The 22,103-nt window shown below is 43.0% G+C and overlaps 1 protein-coding gene across 2 annotated transcripts in view; it reads right to left on the bottom strand.

Annotated features, from left to right (window-relative positions):
* Positions 1-18,274: 18,274 nt before the first annotated feature.
* ARMC3 (armadillo repeat containing 3) overlaps positions 18,275-22,103 on the bottom strand; it is a 74,288-nt gene continuing 70,459 nt past the window's right edge. For both annotated transcript variants that reach the window (XM_032473677.1, XM_032473678.1), the window contains exon 18: positions 18,275-19,463. In XM_032473677.1, coding sequence (XP_032329568.1) covers positions 19,254-19,463 — 210 coding nt within the window. In that variant the 3' untranslated portion in view covers positions 18,275-19,253. The remainder of the gene's footprint in view (positions 19,464-22,103) is intronic.

Raw genomic sequence — 22,103 nt, 5'->3', positions numbered from 1 at the left:
TCACTCTTTTTTATGGCTGAATAGTATTCCATTGGTATATTTACCACATCTTTATCCAGTCATCTATGGATGGACATTTGGGTTGTTTCCATACCTTGGCAATTGTAAATAATGCTATTATGGCTATTAGGGTGCATGTAGCTTTTGGAAATAGTGTTTCTGTTTTTTTCAGATCTATACTGAGGAGTAGAAGTGCTGAGTCATATGGTAGTTCAATTTTTTAGTTTTTTGAGAAACCTCCATATTGCTTTCTATAGTGGCTGCACTAATCTACATTCCCATCAACAGTGTATGAGGGCTCCCTTTTCTCCACAGCCTCACCGACTTTTGTTATTTCTTTTCTTCCTTATGATAGCCATTCTGACAGGTGACAACCAACCAGATCTTGTAGGGCAAATTATTTATTTTCTCTCTTTTTACATTTAAGAATTTCTTTTTTTTTTTTTCAAAATATTTCTTGAACTGCAGTAAACTCGATACTGCAGACAGAAGTATTTTAGCACCTGAATCACTCAATCTCTGTCTCCTCTCTGCTTTTCCAACACAACCTCCATGGACCTTGTTTTAAATGTATGGCCATGCCTGCATTTAAAGTTATTCCTATAATATTGTGATAAGAACTTTACATCAAATGTGCAATTAAAAGATAAATGCTGGGATCAGCATACTTAACAGCTCTAGCTGGGCCTGAACCTCCAGGCATAGCCAGAAGAGGATTATACCCAGGCTGACCAGGAAGGGTCTTCCCCCCTCCTTGAGCTTTCTTCTATTAATGAGATGGGCAATCGCCAATGAAAAGGTTGGTGCCAGGATATTCCAGCCCCTGCCCACCTGCCCTCAGTTTCTCTCTGTACCTGGAGCCAAGCCGCCAGCCACTGGCCCTGAGGGCAGCCTCTTCTTCCTCTGGGTTACATCTGGGAGTTGTTTTTCCTTAGAAAATGTCACCTTTCCTCTTAGTTTCACCGTTGTCACTAAGAGACACAAGGACCTCAAGTTGAGTCAATTTGGACAAGGTAGGAATTAACATGTATCAAATAAGACCAAGGAGTAATTACTGCCTATGCGAACTGGTTAAAAACAGTCACACTGGTCACATATTTATGTCCTGCCATTTGTCAGGAACTTTTCAAGCCTCTACTAATGTAATTTTAAAAATGTCTAAGTGGAAATACTATTCCTAGCCTACCTTGAACTTGAGCCCGTCGCTAAGACAGGTCGTCCCAGTCTCCCAGAATGAGCAGACAGTTATTAATGGAGATGCTCTACCAGCTCACTTGTGTACTAACAGCTGTTAAAATTGCATTTGTATGGGTTTGCATGAATGACTGATACAAGAACACGCCACTTTGGCTAAATCCAAGCTTTTATGATTTCCTGACGATGTTTCCCAGAGTTCTAGGTTATGATGGCCTGCCTTTGAAAGTTACGAGCTAAAGCAGTCTGCTTGCATCCTGGGCTGACTGCACAGAAGAGGTTTTCCATTGGAACAATCTGCCATTTAAAGAGAGTGGGGTCTCTGGCCGTGGAAGGAGCCAGAATCTGTGGCTCGGACTCCTTCCTGGCCTCTGGAGGCAGCTGCAGCCTGAAAAGGCGTGGCTTTCCAGAGAGACGTGGCTGTGCTCAGAATAGAGACATTTTCTCCCCTCGTCTGAGGTTTGTAGCTTTACTGCCCGGGGAGGGCCACTGCAGAAGAGCAGGGTGTAGAGCAGACGCTGACCATTTTGCTTGTGCGTGTCCTCAAAGGGCATTCTTATGCTCTTGAGCTTCCATTCATTGCTCTTGAACTAACATTCAAATATAAACCGGCAGCTCAAGGTGCCAGAGCTGGGTCACGCCGCAGCCATTGCTGTGTCCACATCTCTCCTGCCTTTGCTTTTTCTGGTCCCATCTCTGCATCACTGTTTACTCCATAGCCTGTTTCATTCTGTTTTTGTGTTAGGGAATCTTACTGGGGACTCTAGACAAACTGAACACTGTTGTAAAGTGAGGTGGCTCTTCGTTTAACAGTTTCCTTTCTACTCTGTCTACCTTCTTAGAAAAATATTTTGGAGAGTGAGGGAGCAGAGAAGGTTTCTATAGATTAGAACCATTGTTTTGTAACCTCCTTGCTCCTCAAGAAAGGCATCTTCCCCTGTGGATAAAGAGGTTATTCTGTCTGTGGGATTTGGTATTAGGAAGGGCCCACGAGGGGGCGCTGGGCACCTCAGAATAGTTCACGTTTAATGCAAGAGAAGGCGGGCTGCCAGCCCCGGTGCCGGGAGGCCTCTCACTCCGGAGGCTCTGGAACTGTTCCTGGAAGGCCTTCATCTGTCTATTGATGGGTTTGACAGAGAAGGGCACTGCCAGCCCCCAGAAGGGAGGGGAGGAGACGGAGAGGGAAGGATGGTTTTTGTAGGACTGGGGAGCTCCAGAGACATTGGGATATGGGGTTCTTGTGGACCATATGGTGTGGCAGGGGGACAGGGGAGGAGCCAGGTTTGGGCTTTATTAGGGGACCAGGATGTCTCCCAGGTCCCACGGGTCTTAGGCATCCTGTGAGCCTGGCTGTCTGGGTCTCCCCGGTGTCCTTCCAGGCCCCTGTGTCAACCTGCAACCTCTATAATTTTTCTGTCGCTTCAGAGTCACAACTTGCCTTGCTTGCATCCTCCTTCTGGAAAATAAAAGTGATCCATTTTGACTTCAATGGAAGCGGGTGGTGAGGATGGAGAAGGTTGTTTTTCTTGTAGCTCCCAGCCCTTTAGAATCATATGTAGTTATGACGGACAGTTTTGAGCCACAAGAGGATGAAAAAGGAAGGAAATTCTCCCCTGTTTTAGAATGTTTGAGTCTAATAATAGTTGCTAGCATTTACTGAACTCTTACTCTGCTCCAGGAAGAGTAGTGAGCATTTAAGAAGGATAATGCCATTTAATCCTCACAGCAACCTGATGAGGGGGTATTACAGTCATTCCTGTTTACAAAGGTAAAATGACTCACCCAGAGTCATGCGACCAGCAGGCAGTGGAGCCAAAATTATGACCCCAGACAGCCTGACTTTGGAGCCCGCACTTACATAAGTTATCTAAAATTGAAGTCAGTTAAGTGATGGAATTGAAACTTGAATTTAGAATTCCATCTTCAAATCCTGCTGTATCCTCTCACTGTTCTCAGATATTTTGGTCTCAGAACCCCTTTACAATATAATTACTGAAGACTTTAAAAAGTAATTGTTTCTATCAGTTTGTATTAATCACCATTTACTGTACTGGAAATTCAAACCAAGAAGTTTAATTATTTATTGGCTCATTTAAAAATAATAGTAATAAAACTGTTCGTGTGTACAAATAACACATTTTGACAAAATAACTAGTTTCCAAAATAATTTAAGAATTAGTGATAATTTCAAATAATAATAAAAATTTGTAACTGTGAGGTGAAGGAATGTTAACTTATTGTGGTGATCACTTCACAATATGTACACATATCAAGTCATTATGTTGTACACCTAAAACTAATACGATGTTACATGTCAATTATAGCTACATTAAAAAATTAGAAGAAAAAAGTTTCAATTTTCTACTCAGTGTAAATGTAACATTATTTAATACAGGAAACTTACTATAGAAAAGCACAAAGGAAAGAAAAAACCAAAAATCCTCTGAAATTCCACCACCTGAGACCCACTGTAAATAGTTTTTGTATATTGTTCTAGCCTCCTGGAAAGACTATGAATTCCGGATGCTAACATGGTAAACTTAAATTGTAGCAATTTAAAAATTCATACAAAATCAGAGTGGGGTATCTCCAGACTGAGCCAAGACCTACAGGAGAAAGTGAGTGACTTCTGACACATATTTATACAAATACAGGTTGAAATCACAGCCCCACCATTTACTATCCAAGTGACCCTGGGAGCGGGTAGGTTACCTAATGTTCCAGCCTCAGGGTTCATCTCCACAGGAGAGATAATAATAGTCCTCCAAAGAATTATAGAAATAATGAAATGAGGAATGTATCCAAGCGTCTAGAGTAGTCTCTGGAATGTAAGTGTTCAACATGTTAGTATTATTACCATTTTAAATGATTTCTGGCACCCTGTGTATTCCCTATGAGATCAGTGCTCCCTTTGGTGTTAATATTTGTTGTGTGTTGGTATGTTTAATCTTAAATAGCCAGGCAGTTCTGGAGACAGACATAACACTCATCCTGGTGTAATATTTAATTCCAGAAGAGCATGCTGTCTGTTCTGAGTATCATTATTTGCAGTTTTCTTCCCATCCCAGATTTTCTGATAAAGACACAGGTGTTGTGGACCCTCAGGTTGGGCAAAAAAAGATCTGTTATTTCTCCTGTTGTTAATAGATTATATAGAGGTGAGAAAATAATACACGTGGAAGAGGGGTTGGCACTTGTTACTACAGCATGTCTGTTAAATGGACAAGCTACTGGAGCTGAGTCTAGCTTGTAGCTTTACGAGCAGCATTCTTCACCCTCGGGAGGCTGGAAATCCTGTGAGACCAAGGCCAGACAAAAGGCAGAGGCCCGGAGGACGCCACTGAGAGAAGAGCCTTCTCCGTGTAACGTACTCATTTACCATGGACCACCTTTCACAAGCAACTGTACACCTTGGCTAGGCTGGTGAAGATTCCCACTTGTAACCTGCCAACAAGATGCGGAAAAAGCAAACAGATGTTACCCAAGGATCAATTAATCCATCTATTAGGTCCAGTAAACATGTGTCTTTAGTATCAGGGTGTAGATGAATGTAATGGATCTAATATTTTTGAAAGAATTCCTTAATTATATTCCATTATTTAGCAAGCCAGTTTCTCCCCCTTATTTCACCGTAGTAGGTTTTGTCACCCACATCGAGCATTCACCTGAAAAAGATGCTGGATTGTCCTAAAAGAAATGTCAGATGACAAGGGACAAAGCTAAGCTTCCTCCCTGCTGCTCTGGGGATCGTGTTTTTAAGATGTTTAAGCCACACATCAACTATATTTCAATTAAAAAAGAAAAGTTTAAAAAAAAAGTTTAAACTGATTCCTGAGCATAGCTTATCCTTCCTTAGGACTTCCTTCTTTTACAATATTGTTTTCTCTGTTTTCTCCAAATGGTAACACATGGAGGGTTTTAGTTTGCAAAGCAAGCCTAAAATGCCCTAACCCATCCAAGACTCCCGGCATACAAACATTTGCTCCCCGCTACCAGTGAGAACGTCTTCCTTCAGCTGTTGGCTGTCAGCAGCTCTTTGCAGGCTGGTTTCGGTTGGACAGGACCGATGGTGAGGGAGGGCCGTGCGCTATTACCCATATGCTGTGTAGCCAGAATTGCATTTTCACGGCAGAGGGAACAGGAGCAGGATTCCAAGTGGATTTGAGATCAGTTCCTGATTCTCAGGCCAAGGTCCTGTATCCAGTTTCCCCTACCTCGTTTTACATTTCAGCAAAGGGCAGCAGCGCCTTCCGATCCCAGTGTTTATTTGGCCAGTGTCATCTGAGAATGCGACGGGGTGATTTGTGGTGGGAGAGATGTGTTAACTGGGCCCAAACGGCTATCCGATACCCTAGACGTAAACTGCTTCCTGCAGGGTTGGAAAACGAGCTGAACTTTTGGAAAGTTTACCTTTCATTTTCTGAGGCCTTCCAATTTCTTAGTTGCAGCTGGATGGGCTCTCAGAGCAGAGGAGATACTCTGGGAAAGAAAGGGGGTGACTGGTCCAGCTGGGGGCAGTGGGAGTTGGAGCGTTCCTGGGACAGGGTGGCCCCTGCCTGGCTCCTGGCTCTGGGGCAGCTCCCAGGGTCCGGGGGCTCAGCCTAAGATGGGGGAATCCCTGGTTTGGTTGGATTCTCCAGGAAGAGGCTTGTACAACAAAATGACCTTTCAGCTCCTCTGTATTTTATCCCCCCTGCCAAGCGTCCTTTCACACATATGATTAAGCACTTCCTGTGTGGCAGACACCAAGCCACACAAGACATTCAAGATCCATTTGCATTATTTCCTTGGAATTTGTTTTCCAGACAAAACAAGACATTGGCGATAAGCAGTGATCCCTACTTCTCTCCCTAATACCGCCTGACTTATGACCAGCTCTTGTTTGAAAATGCTTAGTTTTGTGACTTTCAAACCAGTGCCCCAGGTTTACATGCGATGGATAGAGTTCTTGTTACTTGTTCGAGATCAAGATGAGCGCTGAAGAATATTTGTGAGAAATGTGGCACCCATTTTGGAGGTTTCCCCGCGGTAATTGGGAAGGCGCCCTCATTGGTAAGCAGGAGTCTCCCCGAATGGGAGAGAGGTTGCTGGGGGTGATGGGGGCAAGAGATTTGCCCTGGGAAGCATTTGGGTGACTTACGGCCAGGAGATCCTGCATAGCCATTGCACATTTGCAAATTTATCCCCTTACACTGTGGCCTCCCCATCTGTTCAAGCCTCTAATTACAAATGCAAAAAACAGCTAATTTGCAATGGCATCATAAAAAGGGGAAATATAAGTGATTTAAGAGCTGCTCTATGCTATGTCGTTCGTGTTTTACACACTCCAGGCAGAGAGAAATTTCGTTCTCCCTGCATTAAGAGAATTCCCTCACATCAGCCAGTTTCTGATTTGGCTGGACTGTGAGAGAATGTCTACGAAGTCACCAAGGAAGGGGGCCTGGCTCCCAGGATAGGACAAGCCCATGTGATTCTGCCCAGGACAGAAGGCCAGCCACTGTGGTGACTGCTCAAGGCCAGTCATCTGCCATGATTTCTGGATTATTTAAACTCCTTGGGGAAATAGATAATGTGGACACAGGGCTGTGAGTCTAACTAGGATCACTATAAATTATTTTCTTTCCAACTTGCCAGTGATGCAGTAAGGACAGTTTCTCATGAGTCATCTTAGCAAGGAGATGTGGAAAGGTACATATGCACACAAAGGCATAGATTCGATTTTCTTTCCTTCTCTCCTCCCTCCTCACCCCCTCATCCTCCTCTATCTTCTGTCTCTAACTGTAGAAGACTTAGAAATCCCCCAGAGAAGCATCCACATGGGAGAGAGGAGAGAGAAAACGGTTTGGAGTCATGGGCTGCCTCCAGGTTGTCGTCATGCTCCTGGCACCCGGTGGTTATGGGAAAACAGGGCAGGTAACAACCTCACTGAGCCTCACTTCTCTGAGCTGTGGATGAGGATGAGCGGCACCTGTTCTGCCTCCCGGGTCTCTGAACCATCACGTGGATCCCCCAGCAAACCAGAACACACCTGCAGGAGTGCGTGCTCTCTGACCCAGCCCTTTCATTTCCCGGGTGAGGAAACGAACCCCCTTCAGTGTTCAGACCAGAGCCTCCCTCTTGCACTTGCTCCCATACTCACCCCCTCACCCAGGACGTGGTGGACACTCTCACAGCACCCAGGATGGTGCTGGCTCCTGGGACAGAGGGCTGGGTGGGGGTGGGGGGAGGCCACAGTAAAGAAGCATTGTCTTTGCTCTTGAGGAGCGAGTTGGCCTGGTTTCACACCTCCCTCCCCAAGGAGTGGAAAGACAGCTTCCCTCCGAGTGCAGAGACCTGTATTCAGAGCCAGCATTGCCAGGAACTTATTAAAAATCTTGGGCAAATCATTTTGCTTCCCTGGTCCTCAGTTTTTCTCTGTTATCAAATAGGAAGTTTGCACAAGGTGGTCTCTAGGAATCCTTCAAGTTTAAAACTCTGTTGTTTTTAGTGAACCTAATAGGGGCAACAGCATTTGTTTTATTAATTGTAGGCCTGAAACACACTTTTGCTCTGAAATTCCTTGGTTGCTCTAAGCATATTATGACTCATTTACATCTTTAATGGTGGTATACGTGCAATGAGGAAGACAATACATAAAAGTTCTTCTGAAAATGTAAAAATAAAATATCAATGGGTAATTCATGCAGGTGTGCTCTGAATAAGAGTATATGGGAGATGCTAGGAAAAAAGTATTTTGACATTTGTTGAAGGGGTAAGGAAGATTTTATTCAGGACTGTTGCAATAGGGGAGAGAGACTGGGCTTAACTGTAAATACAGTAAAGGCTGCTGGGGATGGACAGTTAAGTAGCAGAGTGATGGGGTCATTGGATGAAAATCACTAAGAGTAGGGGGATTCTTGCTGGAGGCAGGCTGGGGTGACCAGATTTCAAGGGTGGGGAATAAGCAATTTGATCAGATTTCAGGGATGGCGGGATTCTTGCTAAACTGATTTAGCAGGATTTTTACTACAACTGGACTAGGCTAAAACTGGTCAAGAAAGGAATCTTTGTCAGTGGGAGGAAATAATCTAATTTCAAGGACAGTATAATCATTTTTAGGTGAATGTTTTGTATAATTATCCAACAATATGTTTTTCATAGTTGTTTTACAAGTAAATTAAATGGTGGAGGAGGGGATGGGGGTTTAGTGGAAGGATAAGTTCCTCTTTGGTTAATAAGAAAGACACTATCCTCAATCACCTGTCTGTAGAGCACTCGTATTTGTAGGCAGCTTGGAATCTTGGATTATATGACATGGGGACAAACTACATTGGAATCAGCTCCTGAGACCAGACTGAACCCTTCATGTCTATGAAAAATAGCTGCCATTACATCATGTTTACTATGTGAAGACAAGTGCCAGAAGCTTTCTTGCATTGCTCACAGTTCCATCATTTTGCAGAGGAAACACTTTTAGTAACTCTGTGTACTACTGAGTAGTGTTCAGAAAGTGCTAAGTGAATAGCACAGTGTAGACACATATCACATTGTCTACACTGCATGATTCTATACCCTGCCCTCTTTGTTACTGCTCCATCCTCATGTACACTCAGGATCCTTGGTTTTGGGAGTTCAGTGTCCCTGTCTATCAAACAATTCAAAATGGAGAACTCATTTTCTTGGGCCCTAATCCACTACTTTAACTCAAGATTTGAAAATGCACACAATATTGAGAGAGAGATTTTAAGCTGAGGGGATAGTAAAGGGGGTATCTGTTGTTACCTGTGCCCTCCACCGAGGCCTCTCATCCCAGGGGCTCTGGTAGGGCTGGTTTGGAGTCAGTAAGGATGGGGAGACAGGCCCACTGGCTCTGCCTTCCAGGAGTTTCTGGTTAATATGGGAGCACTGCTGTGAGGGGCACAGGATCATGGGGCCCACAGGCATGTGAAAGAACCTTCAGAACAGAAGAAAGGTTGGCACAAATGGAAAGAAGTCAGAGCATAAATTTACCCTGGTCAAAGTCTAAGAAACAGTAAGAAGAATGTTCACTTCCCTTTGGCATTCTCCGGGTTGCACAACCTTCCGGAAGCAAAACAGAAAAATGGCAGAACCAAAGAAACAGCATCTTCCTAAAAAGGGAAAGAGGGAAATTTGTTGCCCATCACCCGTGGATACAGAGGATGAAGAAAAGAAAACAAAAGAGCTTTTCCCTTTTCATTTATATGCATGAATAAAAGTAGGTTCCCCCATCTTTCCCCTGTAGTTTCCAGCAGAAGAAATCACTTTTCAAATTGTCTTCGCAGATTGACTTTCCTGTGTAGATGCGGCTTCCATTTATTCCATTGGAAAATAATTCTTTTGGATGATAACCCTATTTGAAAACAATATATTTTTAGTCATTGAACAGAGTTTCGAAGCTGTGATCAGGTAGTTTCGTGGAGCAGTCTGCCAGTTTTGATGTTCGTATTTTCTTGTGTTGGGGCTCAGAGTCAAAGAGCCTCCTTAAACTGTAAATGACGGGGGGGGGGGGAAAAATCTGTTTGCTCTGATTCACAATCGGAGTAATTCCAAGAGAGCATTCTCTGGTTAAGCCAGACATGACTAATTCAGCTAAAGTGGATTTTTTTTTAATGACTAAAAATAAGTTGTATCCCAATGGCTTCCGTCTAAAACCATTCTGTTCCTGTTGCTCTCCGTGGACCGGCTTCTAGAATTCTGACCCAGCATTTCCATAACACCTCGGTGAATTGGAGGAGCTTTCTGGGTAATTAGCATGCAAATGTGCATTTCCATGCAGGATCAGAGACAAGCTCTCACTCTCCTGCTGAGGGATTGATTTTGTTAGAGGGCCCGACAAGGTGTGTTTTTCATTAAGACGTGCTTGCGTGACTATGAACACAAGGGGTAAATTCCATCTCGGCTGTAATTGATAAGGAACCTTGTGAGAAATGAGCTCTATCCCCGCAGCAAGTCAGCATATCTGTGCTGTGTCGGTCTGCACAGACCAGCTGAAGGATGCAGGCTGCTCAAGAATGTTCATTTGGGGGCAATTCCTGCTTTTTATGTATTTAAAACAGTGTCGTAAAGGAATTTTTTCTTTTAAAAAGCTTTGGTGATTATCTGCAAAATAACTGTATTAGGGGACTCTGTTAAATCATACAATCTCACTTCATTTATTGTTTCTAAGCATGACTCCCGTAGGAGCGAGGGAATAAAGGCCTTTGTTCTGTCTTCTCTTCCTCCCACGAAGGAGGTTCACTGGTCTGTAAAGGTGACAGTCTCTTCTGTTAACAGTTCTGCATGGAGCCTCTAAAATGTGCATCTTGAAGACCCGATTTACAAGTTTTGTTTTTGCTGCTTTTTGTGGGAAGATATTTTCCCTGCCTGGGGTGGTGTGCCGTGGCTGGGATGGCACATCTGGCAGTAGCTGAGTGACACCTAGCAGGAAGGATTTAGCATCTCAAGCATCAGTGCAGCTAGTTGGGGCCATCTTTTGGCAAGAAAGTGGTTGCCTGAAATTTGAGCTCCCTGCCTTTTGAGCAAGAGAAAGCTGAACTGGCTCTGTGGTGAAGGGACCGAAGGGACGCTTCCTCCTTGTGTGGGTGTCCTGGGCGGGCAGAGGATGAAAATGTACCACTTCTTAGCATCCGGGATGATGGATACACCGTTTTCTTTTTTAAAGCCTGTAAGGGGGCAGTATGTTAACAGTGGTTAATTACCTCTGGTCATGGGACTGTGGGTGACAGTTGCTTCTTTCTGTATTTGTCTACATTTCCAAAACTCTCTACAGTGAGAATGTGTCACTCTCAGAATCCTAAAACACTAATTCTTTTTAAAGCTCCCCATCCTGGAGGAAGTCAGGGGGTGTCATGGAGCTGGTAGTTGTAGGAAGGTGCTGAGACAGGAGGGCAGCCCCGTTGGGCCTGGAAACCTGCCAGTGACTCCCCAAACTGCCGCCGGTGGCCGGGGAGGGCTGTTGGCTCCCGAAAAGGAAATCTCCAGGTCACTGCAAGGTGCTCAGAAGGCCGCCCTGCTTCCCAGCCTCACCTCACAGGGCTTGGGGCCTGCGTTGGCTGAGAGCTGCCCTTGACGTGGTACAGCTTCTAGCACGTTGATTTATGGAGCTATTTGGTGTCAGGTAATTACCCATCAATATCCTATTTATCACCCAGCTTGTCACGGGTTGTGGCTGCTATTCCGTAAAGCCAGACCTTAGAGAAAGGGCCAGTGACTCAAAGCACAGGAAGAGGTAACACTTTCAAGTTCTTTTCTCCCCATTTGCTTCTTACTGCTCAGCCCTCCCATGAACAGGGGAAGGAAGCTGCCAATTGAAGTGTGACTTCTGGATGCTGGGGGGATCTCTCTCTCTGACTTGTCTATGCCCTTCTCTCCAATATCATTTCTAAATAAATGTGTTCTGTGTTGGGGGATAGGAAAATCTGCATATTCAGTAGGCCATTACATTTTTAAGAGCTCAGATGAATAGACTGGAAAGAAATATATCAAAACATAAATACTGTGGTTGATAGAAAATTCTGTCTTCTTTGCAATATTTTCCATACTGTCTATAATGAGCGTGTATTTCTTAACAATAAAATAATACATTTTCTGTACATTCACTGATACTGGAAATTCCACAATTAAAGAATCATTCATTCAGCTTCAAGTTTTTTATGCTTTTAAAATGTGGATTTTGGTAGAAGGTGTCTTTAGGCTTTGGAGTTGATGTCCTTCCCCCATCCAGCCACTTCCCTCCAGAGCAGGCTCTGATGAGGGGTGTGGGGCAGGGGGCTGGGAGAAAAGACCAGAAGGCAGGTTGGGAGACCAGCTTTGCCCACCACAAGGTTTGCCAGGGGTGCAACTGGGACTCTGAAGTACAAATGTGAGGGCGCCCCTGCTTTTTCTGTGCTGAATTCCTGGAAAGCCCAGCTGTTGTCTGGAAACATTGGACAATCTGGGCCCCTCCCCAGCCCTCAAGTTTCAAGATTTCTTTCTGTCTAGGCCCTCACAGCCTCCTGCCCTCCCTCTGCAGGGGGGCAGAAAAGGAAGCCAGAGGCTTCGGGTGTTTGACAACAGAATGTTCTAGCTCCCAACACTGAGTGATTAAAAGTGATTTTTCTTTTAATAAAAAAGAAGACTTTTATCATAGTCCTGGGGCTGTCAGAAACCATTTGGACAGATTTTCCTAGTCTTGTTTTTAGATGCAAAAGCAGGGGACATACCTGTCCAGACCCCAGCTCGCGCTTACCAACCTCAGTGAGGAGAGGTGGGAGGATTTCCGGTTTGGTAAGGGAGATGTTTTGATGGACTGTTCTCATTACATTCAGGGCAGCCCTCACTGAATGAAAGGAGGCTGTGAATTGTTTCTGTCTGCAGAGTTGCCCTTATGGTGATTGTGTCTGAAACTCTGGGTCCAGGGGCACGGTGTGGATGAACATTCTTGTGGACACTCATCGGGTGCTTCCTCTGTGCCAGGCTTTATGTTTATTCACCCATTTAACTCTCTCTGCAACCCGATGAGAAAGGAGCTCCTGTCATTGCTCTTTTCCAGGCAAAGAAAGTGGGGGCCAGGGAGTCACCTGCCTGAGAGCACTCAGTGAGTGAGCGGCAGAGCCAGGCTGTGAACCCGGGTGTTCGGTGGTGGCCTTCAGCTGATAACCACGATACACGTTGCCTCCCACCATGGTGTCTGCAGATGGCCATTGCCAGTTTTGCTTACATCTGTGCATAGAAGTCTTAAAAAAATAATTATACTAGAATACCTTTCCATGCATTATGCTAATTATAATGCACTCACAATTTACATCCGTAATTAGGAGACTGGGGAGTGAGTGATTCTGTTGCTCGCAGAAGGAGGGTACAAATATTACTCCATGTGGAAACCACAGACCCAAATCCCAAGAATAAAGATAGCATACCAACGAGCACTGGTGCCCAATGGTAGCCCATCATCTAAATATTTTCAAGGTCCAAGGATTTTAGTGATTAAACAACCCAGTGGCATGAATCGTTAAAGACAAGGAGGTGGGCCAACTGGCTCAAGTCAGCTCCCTGCAGTGCAGGGGAGGAAAAAGTCTTTTCTTACTACCCTCCTAGGTTCTCTGGTTGGGGCCGTGTAAATTAGACTGACAAAATTCAGGTTAACAAAAGAAAGACATACGCATTTATTTAATATAAGTTTTACATGACATAGGAGCCTTCATAGGAAATGAATACCCCCGGGCAGATGAGACCTGAGGGGTTTTATGGGAGGTTTGATGAAGAGTGGAACATTGTGGAAAAAAACGTGATAGGATGAAAGGATGTGAGCTGACTGTAGTAAAGTGTGGAAAAGTGGAAAAAGCCTGTTTCTTCAGATTTCTCTGAGCCCCCTGGTCTTTGGAGAGAAGGCCTCTGCTTTCCTCTTGCTATAAGGAGGGCACCGCTCACAGGAGGGTCCCACGACCCACTTCTGGGGGATGGAGGAGGTCAGTGAGAGTCACCCGCATGTGTCATTTCTCACATTCTTTCAGCTACAACCATTCAGTTTGCCAAGTTGCTGGGCTTTGGAGTAGTGTGTTCTCAGCCCTGCCATCAGCAATCCACAAAAGTGAAATAACAAAACTTTAAAGTTGATGGTGTTTGCAACCAAGACAGTCAATACAACAGGGGTCTCACATTTCCTAGACTATTCATTTCATATGTTTTTAATTGTCTTTTTATAGACATGAACACACATCTAAAAAAAGGTTTGGTCCCAATTTTTTAAAAAGTTTGAAAAACAGTTACTTGCAAATCTCTCCTTGGCTGAATGTCTCAACATCCACACTTAACCCTGGATGTGGAAATTTGAGCTGCAGGAACACTTTGGGGCACTCACCGAAGACTGACTCTGACTTTCTCTATGGAAGTTTCTAGTTCACAGCTGAACTCTGTGCCTTTTTGAATCATGGCGTCTTTGACAGTGATGCCAATTGTATGTAAAAAATGGTAACAGGACGTGTCCTTGGAGGAACCACTTTCCAAGTGTCCTCTCCCTGAACTTTGACTCTGAGGGCTCTGAATTTCAGCCAGGGACAGACTGAAGCAAGACTTGGCTTCTCTCCCAAAGTGATTTACTTTAAGGCTCTGGACTAGGTTCCCAGCTAGATGCCATCCCCCGCCCAGCCCAGGCTTTCAGGACTGAGCCCATAACTCGATGGTGAGCCTGAATCTAAGCCTGGAAGAAAGCAGATGGTCTGCATTAAGAGATTTACCAAGGCTTTGCTCGTTTCTTTGTTTCCTTTCTGTGGGATTTCATATTCGAGAGCATGTCCTCTGAATGTGATGGTGTGCCAGCACTGGATGTGTTGATACTGAGTCTCAGGGCACTCATTTCATAAAGAACATGCATAAGAAGGGACCATTTGAGTTATTGTGTAAATGTTTTTAGCTCATCAATAATGTTTGTGTAGCGATCATAGATCCTGGGCATGGAGAGGCCTTTCCTATTGCTAAATTTTGTGCCACTTCTTAAAGCCAGCGAGGATAGGTTCCATGTGATTACTTCTGAGTGGGGCACTGAAGTCCATTTCTGGCAACTCTAAGCTCCCTTTTTATTTTTTACTCTCCTATTTAGATAAGAAAAAAAAAAAACTGCACAAGGAAAATCTCCTTATCTTATTCAGCAGTTAATTTTTCCCTTTCATCCTAATTCTCAAAGGAGTAAGTAATTTATACAAAGGATACAAGCCAAGCTTTCAATTTTGGAAGAGTCCAAAGAACCAGCATATTTCTCCCTTTCTGTCTCTCTCTTACTTGTTTTAATAAAAAGAGATTTAAAAAATTTTTTAGAAAGCGAAATAAATGAAATCACACATCTAGGAAATCGTGTATGAGGGATAACGACTATCAATGATTTAGCAGATAAATGACTTGATAATAGATATAAATGCATTCATCTGGGTTTTTCAAAGTTTTCCTCAAAGACTATGGAATCAAAAGATAGTCACTCAGATTTTTCAAAGAAAGGAACCTATAAATAAACTAATTGGACTATCACTTGATTTTATGTCAGATATGTAAGTACTTAGAGAACACTGTTTATTTCAGCTGTTCTCATCAGTATGATTAATGACTACTTAAAAGTGCTTGATTCCATTTGTATGCCAGCTGTTCTTGCGTAAAACAAACTGGGACTTTCTCAAGATAACCAGTGTCCGTCCGTCTGCAGGGTTTGGGGGCTGATACCATGAGTTAAGAAAGGAAGTGGAGGGCCCTTATCTCATCCTGATGAGGTCATACCCAGATGCTCACGACCGAAATGTATTCCTAAAGCAGATGCATATTCCTGGGGACTTGTTAAATCCAGGGCCCGTCCCGTGTGTAGGTTCTGCTTGGTGGAAAGGTCTGAGCCAATAGGGAACCTTATGCCTTGTTAGCAAGTTAAAAAGGACGTAAGTAGTCTTAACCACACACATTAAAAGTGCTTTCAAAGGTAAATACGCAAGACAAGCCTTTCAAAAGCACAGGCAAGCTGGACCAAGCAGCAGTAGGAAGTCATCAAACCCAGGAAGAAACACTAAGGTCCCTTTCCAATGAAGTGGACACACACAGGTCACACCCTGAGGGTGGGCAAGGTGTTGGTGAAGCGGGCATGATTCCACAATCAGCAAGTGGTGTCCACAGGATTATGACCCTCAATGATTTAGCAGATAAATGACTTGATAGTAGAGACGTAAATACGCTCATCTGGGTTTTTCAGTTTTTCTCAAAGACCATGGAATCAAAAGAAAAGATAGGCCTAATGGGGAATGATTGCAGACAGGAGCTCCAAAGCCAGTGAGCATGTCTGTGTGTCTGTTTAACTGTCCCCAGTTTAATTCACAGTTATTTTTAAAAGATTGGTATTTGTTTTAATGAAATGGTTTGATCTCCAGAAGAGAAACGGTAGCTCTTGATTCTGATAGAGTAACAAGTTACTTCATATAAATTGTTTTGAAATCTCACAACCACAACAGTTGCCAGAATCTTTAAAGGTTTTAAGGGACGGAGTCAGGATTCAAACTCAGATCTCCTTGGTTTCAGACATTACCCCATCCTGCCTAAGTCCAGTTCTGCCCAAATAACATGTTATTCCAGCCCAAAGCATGTAAATCCTGAAATTTTCTCCTCCTGCTCCAGTGACTGAGAGGTTCAAATATTCCACCTCCTGCCGGTGTCAAGTTGTGGAGCTGCTGTCAGCCTGGGTCCTTGAGTGACCATATGAAGCAGAGTCCCCTCCACTGACCTGTGCATGTGATGTGATCAAAGGCTTTTATCTTACTAAGATCTGGGAGAAAAATCCTCCTCATTTTTCTATTTCAAAATATTATAGGTATTCACATGTACTCTTCTAGATGAATATTACTATTTGCCAAGTTCCAGAAAAGGAAATGTGTTGGGATTTTAATTGAAATTATACTAAATGTATATATTATAATATGGGGATATCTGGGATTGCTTATAAGCACTGTTTAGAGGTCTTATTCAAATACAGTTCTTTGCCTATTTTCCAAGTGGATTGCCCTTTTCTCATTGATATATAGGAGCTCTTTGTTTATTAAGGATATGAACATTTGGCTATTACATATGCTGCACATTTTTCTCCCTGTCTATAATTATGCTTACATTTTATTTTGCTAAACAAATATTTTTCTTATGCTGTATTGTTTGAATAGGAATTTAAAAGTTTCATGTAGCCAAACTTGTCTGATATATTTTTCTATGGCTTCTAGTTTCTCTACCATAAATAGAAGGGCTCTCTCTTTGCCAAGATTATAATTTCCCTATTGCCATTTACTAAATAGGCTATCATTTCCCCACTGGGCAGAAAAGCTATTTTTAGCAACACTAAATCCCTACCTATATATGTGGATCTGTCTCTGGACTCTTTAATTTTTTTTTTTAATTTTTATACCTGTTTCATAGTAATTTACTTACTATTGCTTTTAATAAATGTTCTGATATGTGATGGACATATTCATTTTTCTATTTCAAAATATTGTTATTATTCATATGCACTCATTCCAGATAAATGTTATTGTTTGTCAAGTTCCAGGAAAGAAAATGTGTTGGGATTCTAGCTGAAATTATACTGAATGTATATATTAATACAGGGAACACTGAAATCTTTATATTACTGAGTTTTCCATCAAGGAAAATGGTATATGTACCTTCATTTATTCAGGTCTCATTAAAATGTTATAGTTTTTCTTGCATATGGCTTGTTAAATCTGTGTCTAGGTATTTTGTAATGTTTGCTACTGTGAAAGTGTTTACTTTTTATAATAGATTGGCTTATTATCGAATCTTATGGCTCTATACTTAACTGGAAACACAGAATAGATGAACTTCAAAGACCTGTCTGAGAATATAATTTAAAATCATTCCTGTTCAGTTATTACCTAGAATCTAAGTGAGAGAGACAGAATACAAAATCATCTCTAAGATGGAGAAAAACGCATCTTTGGTCTGCACCAGGCTGCAAAACGCAGTGTCTGCCTGGACTGCATCATAGGGACTCTGCATGGAACATCCCTCTCCTTTTTTTTTTTTTGACGTTTGGCCATTGGCCTATGAAAACTCTTTCCAGAACTTACTAGGAGGTTGCTTTTCAAAGATGTTATTTTCTATATTATATTTGTCATCTGTATGAAGTTCTCAAAAATTCCCCTGGACTTTGTTCCTCTTGAGAAGCTGCTTTGTGTTTTTCTCTAGTGGTCCCTTCTGTAAATCACGCAACTGATAGCATCCCCCTCTGCGCTGGCTGCTAGAGAGCTTGGAGTCAAATTTTCGCTCACCTCTAACAAATGTGTAGGATTTTCATGGCTTGCGTTTTGAATTCTAAGCTTATTCCTGGCCTTGCTGAACTTTCTTTCCTATACTTAAGCCTCTTGTTCACTTATTTTTATCTTGTTACATCTTATACGTCTTTGTAATCCACTGTCAGTGCTTTCTGGATCAAGAGGGACTTAGAACTACTTCAGCAGGTATGTATCCGATAATCTGCGCTCTCGTTCATGAAACTGCAGGATAAATATAATTACCACACCATTTGATATAAAGAACTTTATTTTGAAATAAAGACTGACACATTCTCTGAAAGTACAGATCAGTTCACACAGAATAATCTTAGCTCAAATTTCTAAACTCAAACTCACTTTTAGAAACCTTCCAGTAAAATGGTTATTAGATGGCTAAACTTTAGACTTAAATCTTGACTGGGAAGTGTATGCCTCATGAGATTCATTTTCTCTTGCCATTTGAAATGGGTTCCCCATTTTGTGCTCAGTACTGAAAACAAAATTCCTCAGCAAAGACTTACTCAGTTCTTATATTTCAAAATTTTCCAGAAAAGAATTTTTAAGTTACACGAGTTTGTGACCCAGCACTGCAACATGTACAAGCAAATCAGAGCTGTTTTTAACTGAAAGTATATTTCCAAGTCAACACTAGACAAGGACAGTGAATGGCAATAGTTTTTAGGGATATTCTTAGCTCAGTGACACATATTAAATGGTGTTCTTGATGATAAATTTGGGAAAATATGAACAAAAAATTTTAGGAAGGAATTTGTAACACTAATCTAGATTTATAAATATTCAAAAATATCAATAACCCTATTTTATGAGAGTGAGACAAGGCGACTGAAGACATTAAAAACATAAAGACACTTAAAAAAAAAAAAGAGTTGGTTTGACTTACTTAACCAAGTCTTCCTGGAGCATTCTGTACACAGAGGACAGTCGCAAGGCACTGTCCTGGGGACAGTAGCTGGAGCCTTTTCCATGTGATTCCCAAAGGGCAGAGATGCTCCTTAGGAAACAGTGGGGTGGATTAATGTTGAGAATAATAGGCTTTATATGAGGGACTATGAGCATAATATGATCTCATCAGATGGAACATTTGCCAAAAGCCTGAAATCAGAAGCAGGACCAAGTCCAATGCAAGTGACCTCATTTCTGCACAGGGAAAACACTTCTAACATTTTTATTTAAAGAAATAAAATCTACTGATGGGCATCGCAGAAAGTGTATGAAATGTATTTCTTGTTTGAACCCCTCCTGTGTTCATTTGGAAGTTCAGAGAAATCTGTAAAGATCTGCCTCTTGGCTTCTTAACTTCATCAGTGCCCCTGGATGGAACATGAGGTCAACTATGTAAAATTCAGGGGGAGAGAAAGCCCCAGTCAACCCCTTTTGGGGTTCGTTCATCAGCTGAACTTCATTCCAGGCTCTGCCGTACTCCCCTCGAACCAGAGAGCAGCCAATGCCAATTTTATCAGCCAGAGCCTGTGGGAGAAAACGTGACATCAATTAAGAGGGAGGAGGGGAGGGGTGGAGAAAAATCCTTGGTTGAAAGATGCACCTTGGTTGAAGGTGAGATATAAAACTCTTGCCCCCCCTCAAAAAAAAAAAGTGCTTAGGAGGAAGGCTGGGGGAAAAATGTAGAGTGTTAGGAGTCGATAGGAGTCGATAAAATGGGGTAAGTTTCCTTGTTCCTCAAGATTCTGTGGACTCAAAAATTTGTGTCAGTCCTGCTGGGAAGTGACATTTTTCAGGCAGTTACGCTGCATTGTATCAGCACAAGATTGATCATGTAATTGGAGAAAAGCTGTTCCACGGGCTTTCGGCACTAGTGTGTCTATCAATCTTTCTGTGCTTCTGGGCTGCTCTTGGGGTGTGATATGCAGTGGGATTGAATGGAAGGGTCAAATTGCTGGGGGCCTGTTTCTAGCCCATTTGTTCTGGGTGGTGTAGACGGGTGTCCTGGGGAGGAAGGGGCAGGGTCGTGGGCAGGTGGGCCCTTCTAGGGCTGCCTGCTGCCCTGTTCTCAGGGCTTGCTTATGTTCCTTGGAAATAGTCTCTTCAATTTGTCCTGATTTTGAGGTTATTTTGAATGTACCTTTAAAATAATCTGGGAGCTTCTTAGCCACACCATAGTGGGTAAGGAAGATGGCTGGGTTTGAATTTAGGGTCAGCCACTGACTAGTAGTTGTCACGTCAAATGACTCAGCCTCTCTGTGCTTCTACGTCTTTATCTGTGAAACGAGGCTAACAAAGGTATAACCACCTTCCTCATCAGCTGGGTGTGAAGATGAAGTGAATGCATGCTATGAACGCTGGCACAGAGCAAGTGCGCGACGAACGTGCTCAGTACTAGAAGGCAACTCTTGCATCGTTTCAGTCATCTCTGTGTTTCTATATTAATGTAATTATTGATTGCTTACTATGTAATGACTGCTACCATCTTGGCTCGACCAAGATGACTAAGACATGGTTGTCACTTCTAGGGCCTTACATTCTATCTAGTCTGGTCAACAGGCAACTACAACATGACTGTATCTGGCTATGTGGCACTCTGTGATATATAGTAAGAAATACATATTTGGTCTTTGTCCACTTGCTAGCATAGAGCTCCTAAGACGCTTGGAATTTCCTAAGTGATGAGAGCCATAAAGGTGTCCTTTGTTATATGAATGGGGTGACTTTTGTATGGAAGGGGGCTTGTTGCCAGGAGGCTCAACTTTGGAACTTTCACACCCACTCCCCAAGACCCCTGGGGAAGGGAGAAGGGCTGGAGGTTGAATCAGTAGCCAATGGCCAGTGATTTAATCATGTTATGCAATGAAGTGCCCATAAAAACCCAAAAGGAAGGATATGGAGAGGTTCTGGGGCTGATGAACAGGTGGAGGTTTGGGGAGAACAGTGTGCTCAGAAAGCATGGAAGCCCTGGGCCCTTTCCCCATACCTTGCTCTGATCATCTCTCCTACCTGGCTGTTCCTGAGTTATACTCTTTTATAATAAACCACTGACCTAAGTAGTATGTTTCTCTGGGTTCTGTGAGCCCCTCTAGGAAACTAATTGAACCCCAGGAGGAGGTCATTGGAACCTCCAGTCTACAGCCTGGTCAGTCAGATGCACAGGTGACAATTTGGGCTTGTGATTGGCATCTGAAGTGGGCAGAGGGTGGGGTGGGGCAGTCTTTTAGGACTGATCCCTTAACCTGTGGGATCTGACACTCTCTCCAGGCAGGGAGTGTCAGAACTGAGTTGAATTGTAGGACACCTGGCTGGTGTCGAAGAATTGCTTGGATGTGTGGAAAACATCTCTCCACCCCTGTGAAATTAGGCCTAGAATCATTTTACACTCATAGTGGGGGTAGAGACACAAAAATATACATGTAATTATCAATTCCAAATTACTTACTGATTGGTTTTATCTCCTATATCTCCCTGTAAACTCACCCCATCGTTGACATCCTCCACCCTGGCTCTAGTCTTGCTCACTTTTACTTCTTGCTCCAGTGACCTTCCAACTGATCTGTCTCCAGTCTCACTCCTGTTCTAATTCATTCCCTGGATGATCTTTCAAAATCATGTCGCCACTTTCCCCTTAACTTTCAGTGGCTGCTCACAGATTTAAGATCAAGTGCAAACTCACATGGTGCTTTATCATCTGGCCCTTTAGCCTCCCCCAACGCTTCCCCTCTTTTCTGCATCCAGACAAACTACATCCCTCCAATGGACCACTGACTCTCACACCTGTTATTTTGAATCACGTGTTCACATTGTTTAGAACACTCTTGTCTTCCTTCTTTACCGACTGAAATCCTAGTTAGCCTCTAATACTGAGGCCACATATCCCTTTCTCCCCTGGAACTTTCCCTGATGTCACTTGAGAGCCACAAGTGTGGCTCAGGCATCCCTTGTTTACAGGAACTGTCACGTTAGTATCTCTGTATTCCAGACCCTGGAAGAGACCCTGGCCTATAGTAGATTGTGATAAGTGTCGACAGAATGTGCTTCTAATAGTCCAGTGAATATGTATGTAGGTGTGTGGCTGTACACATACATATACATGTCAAATATAAGTACATCTAAATGGCAGGAGAAATATCACCCAACTGAATGTTAGCAACTGGCTCACTC

This window comes from Camelus ferus, chromosome 35 (assembly GCF_009834535.1).
Source record: "Camelus ferus isolate YT-003-E chromosome 35, BCGSAC_Cfer_1.0, whole genome shotgun sequence".
Lineage (NCBI taxonomy): Eukaryota > Metazoa > Chordata > Mammalia > Artiodactyla > Camelidae > Camelus > Camelus ferus.
This window is presented reverse-complemented; position numbering and strand designations above follow the sequence as displayed.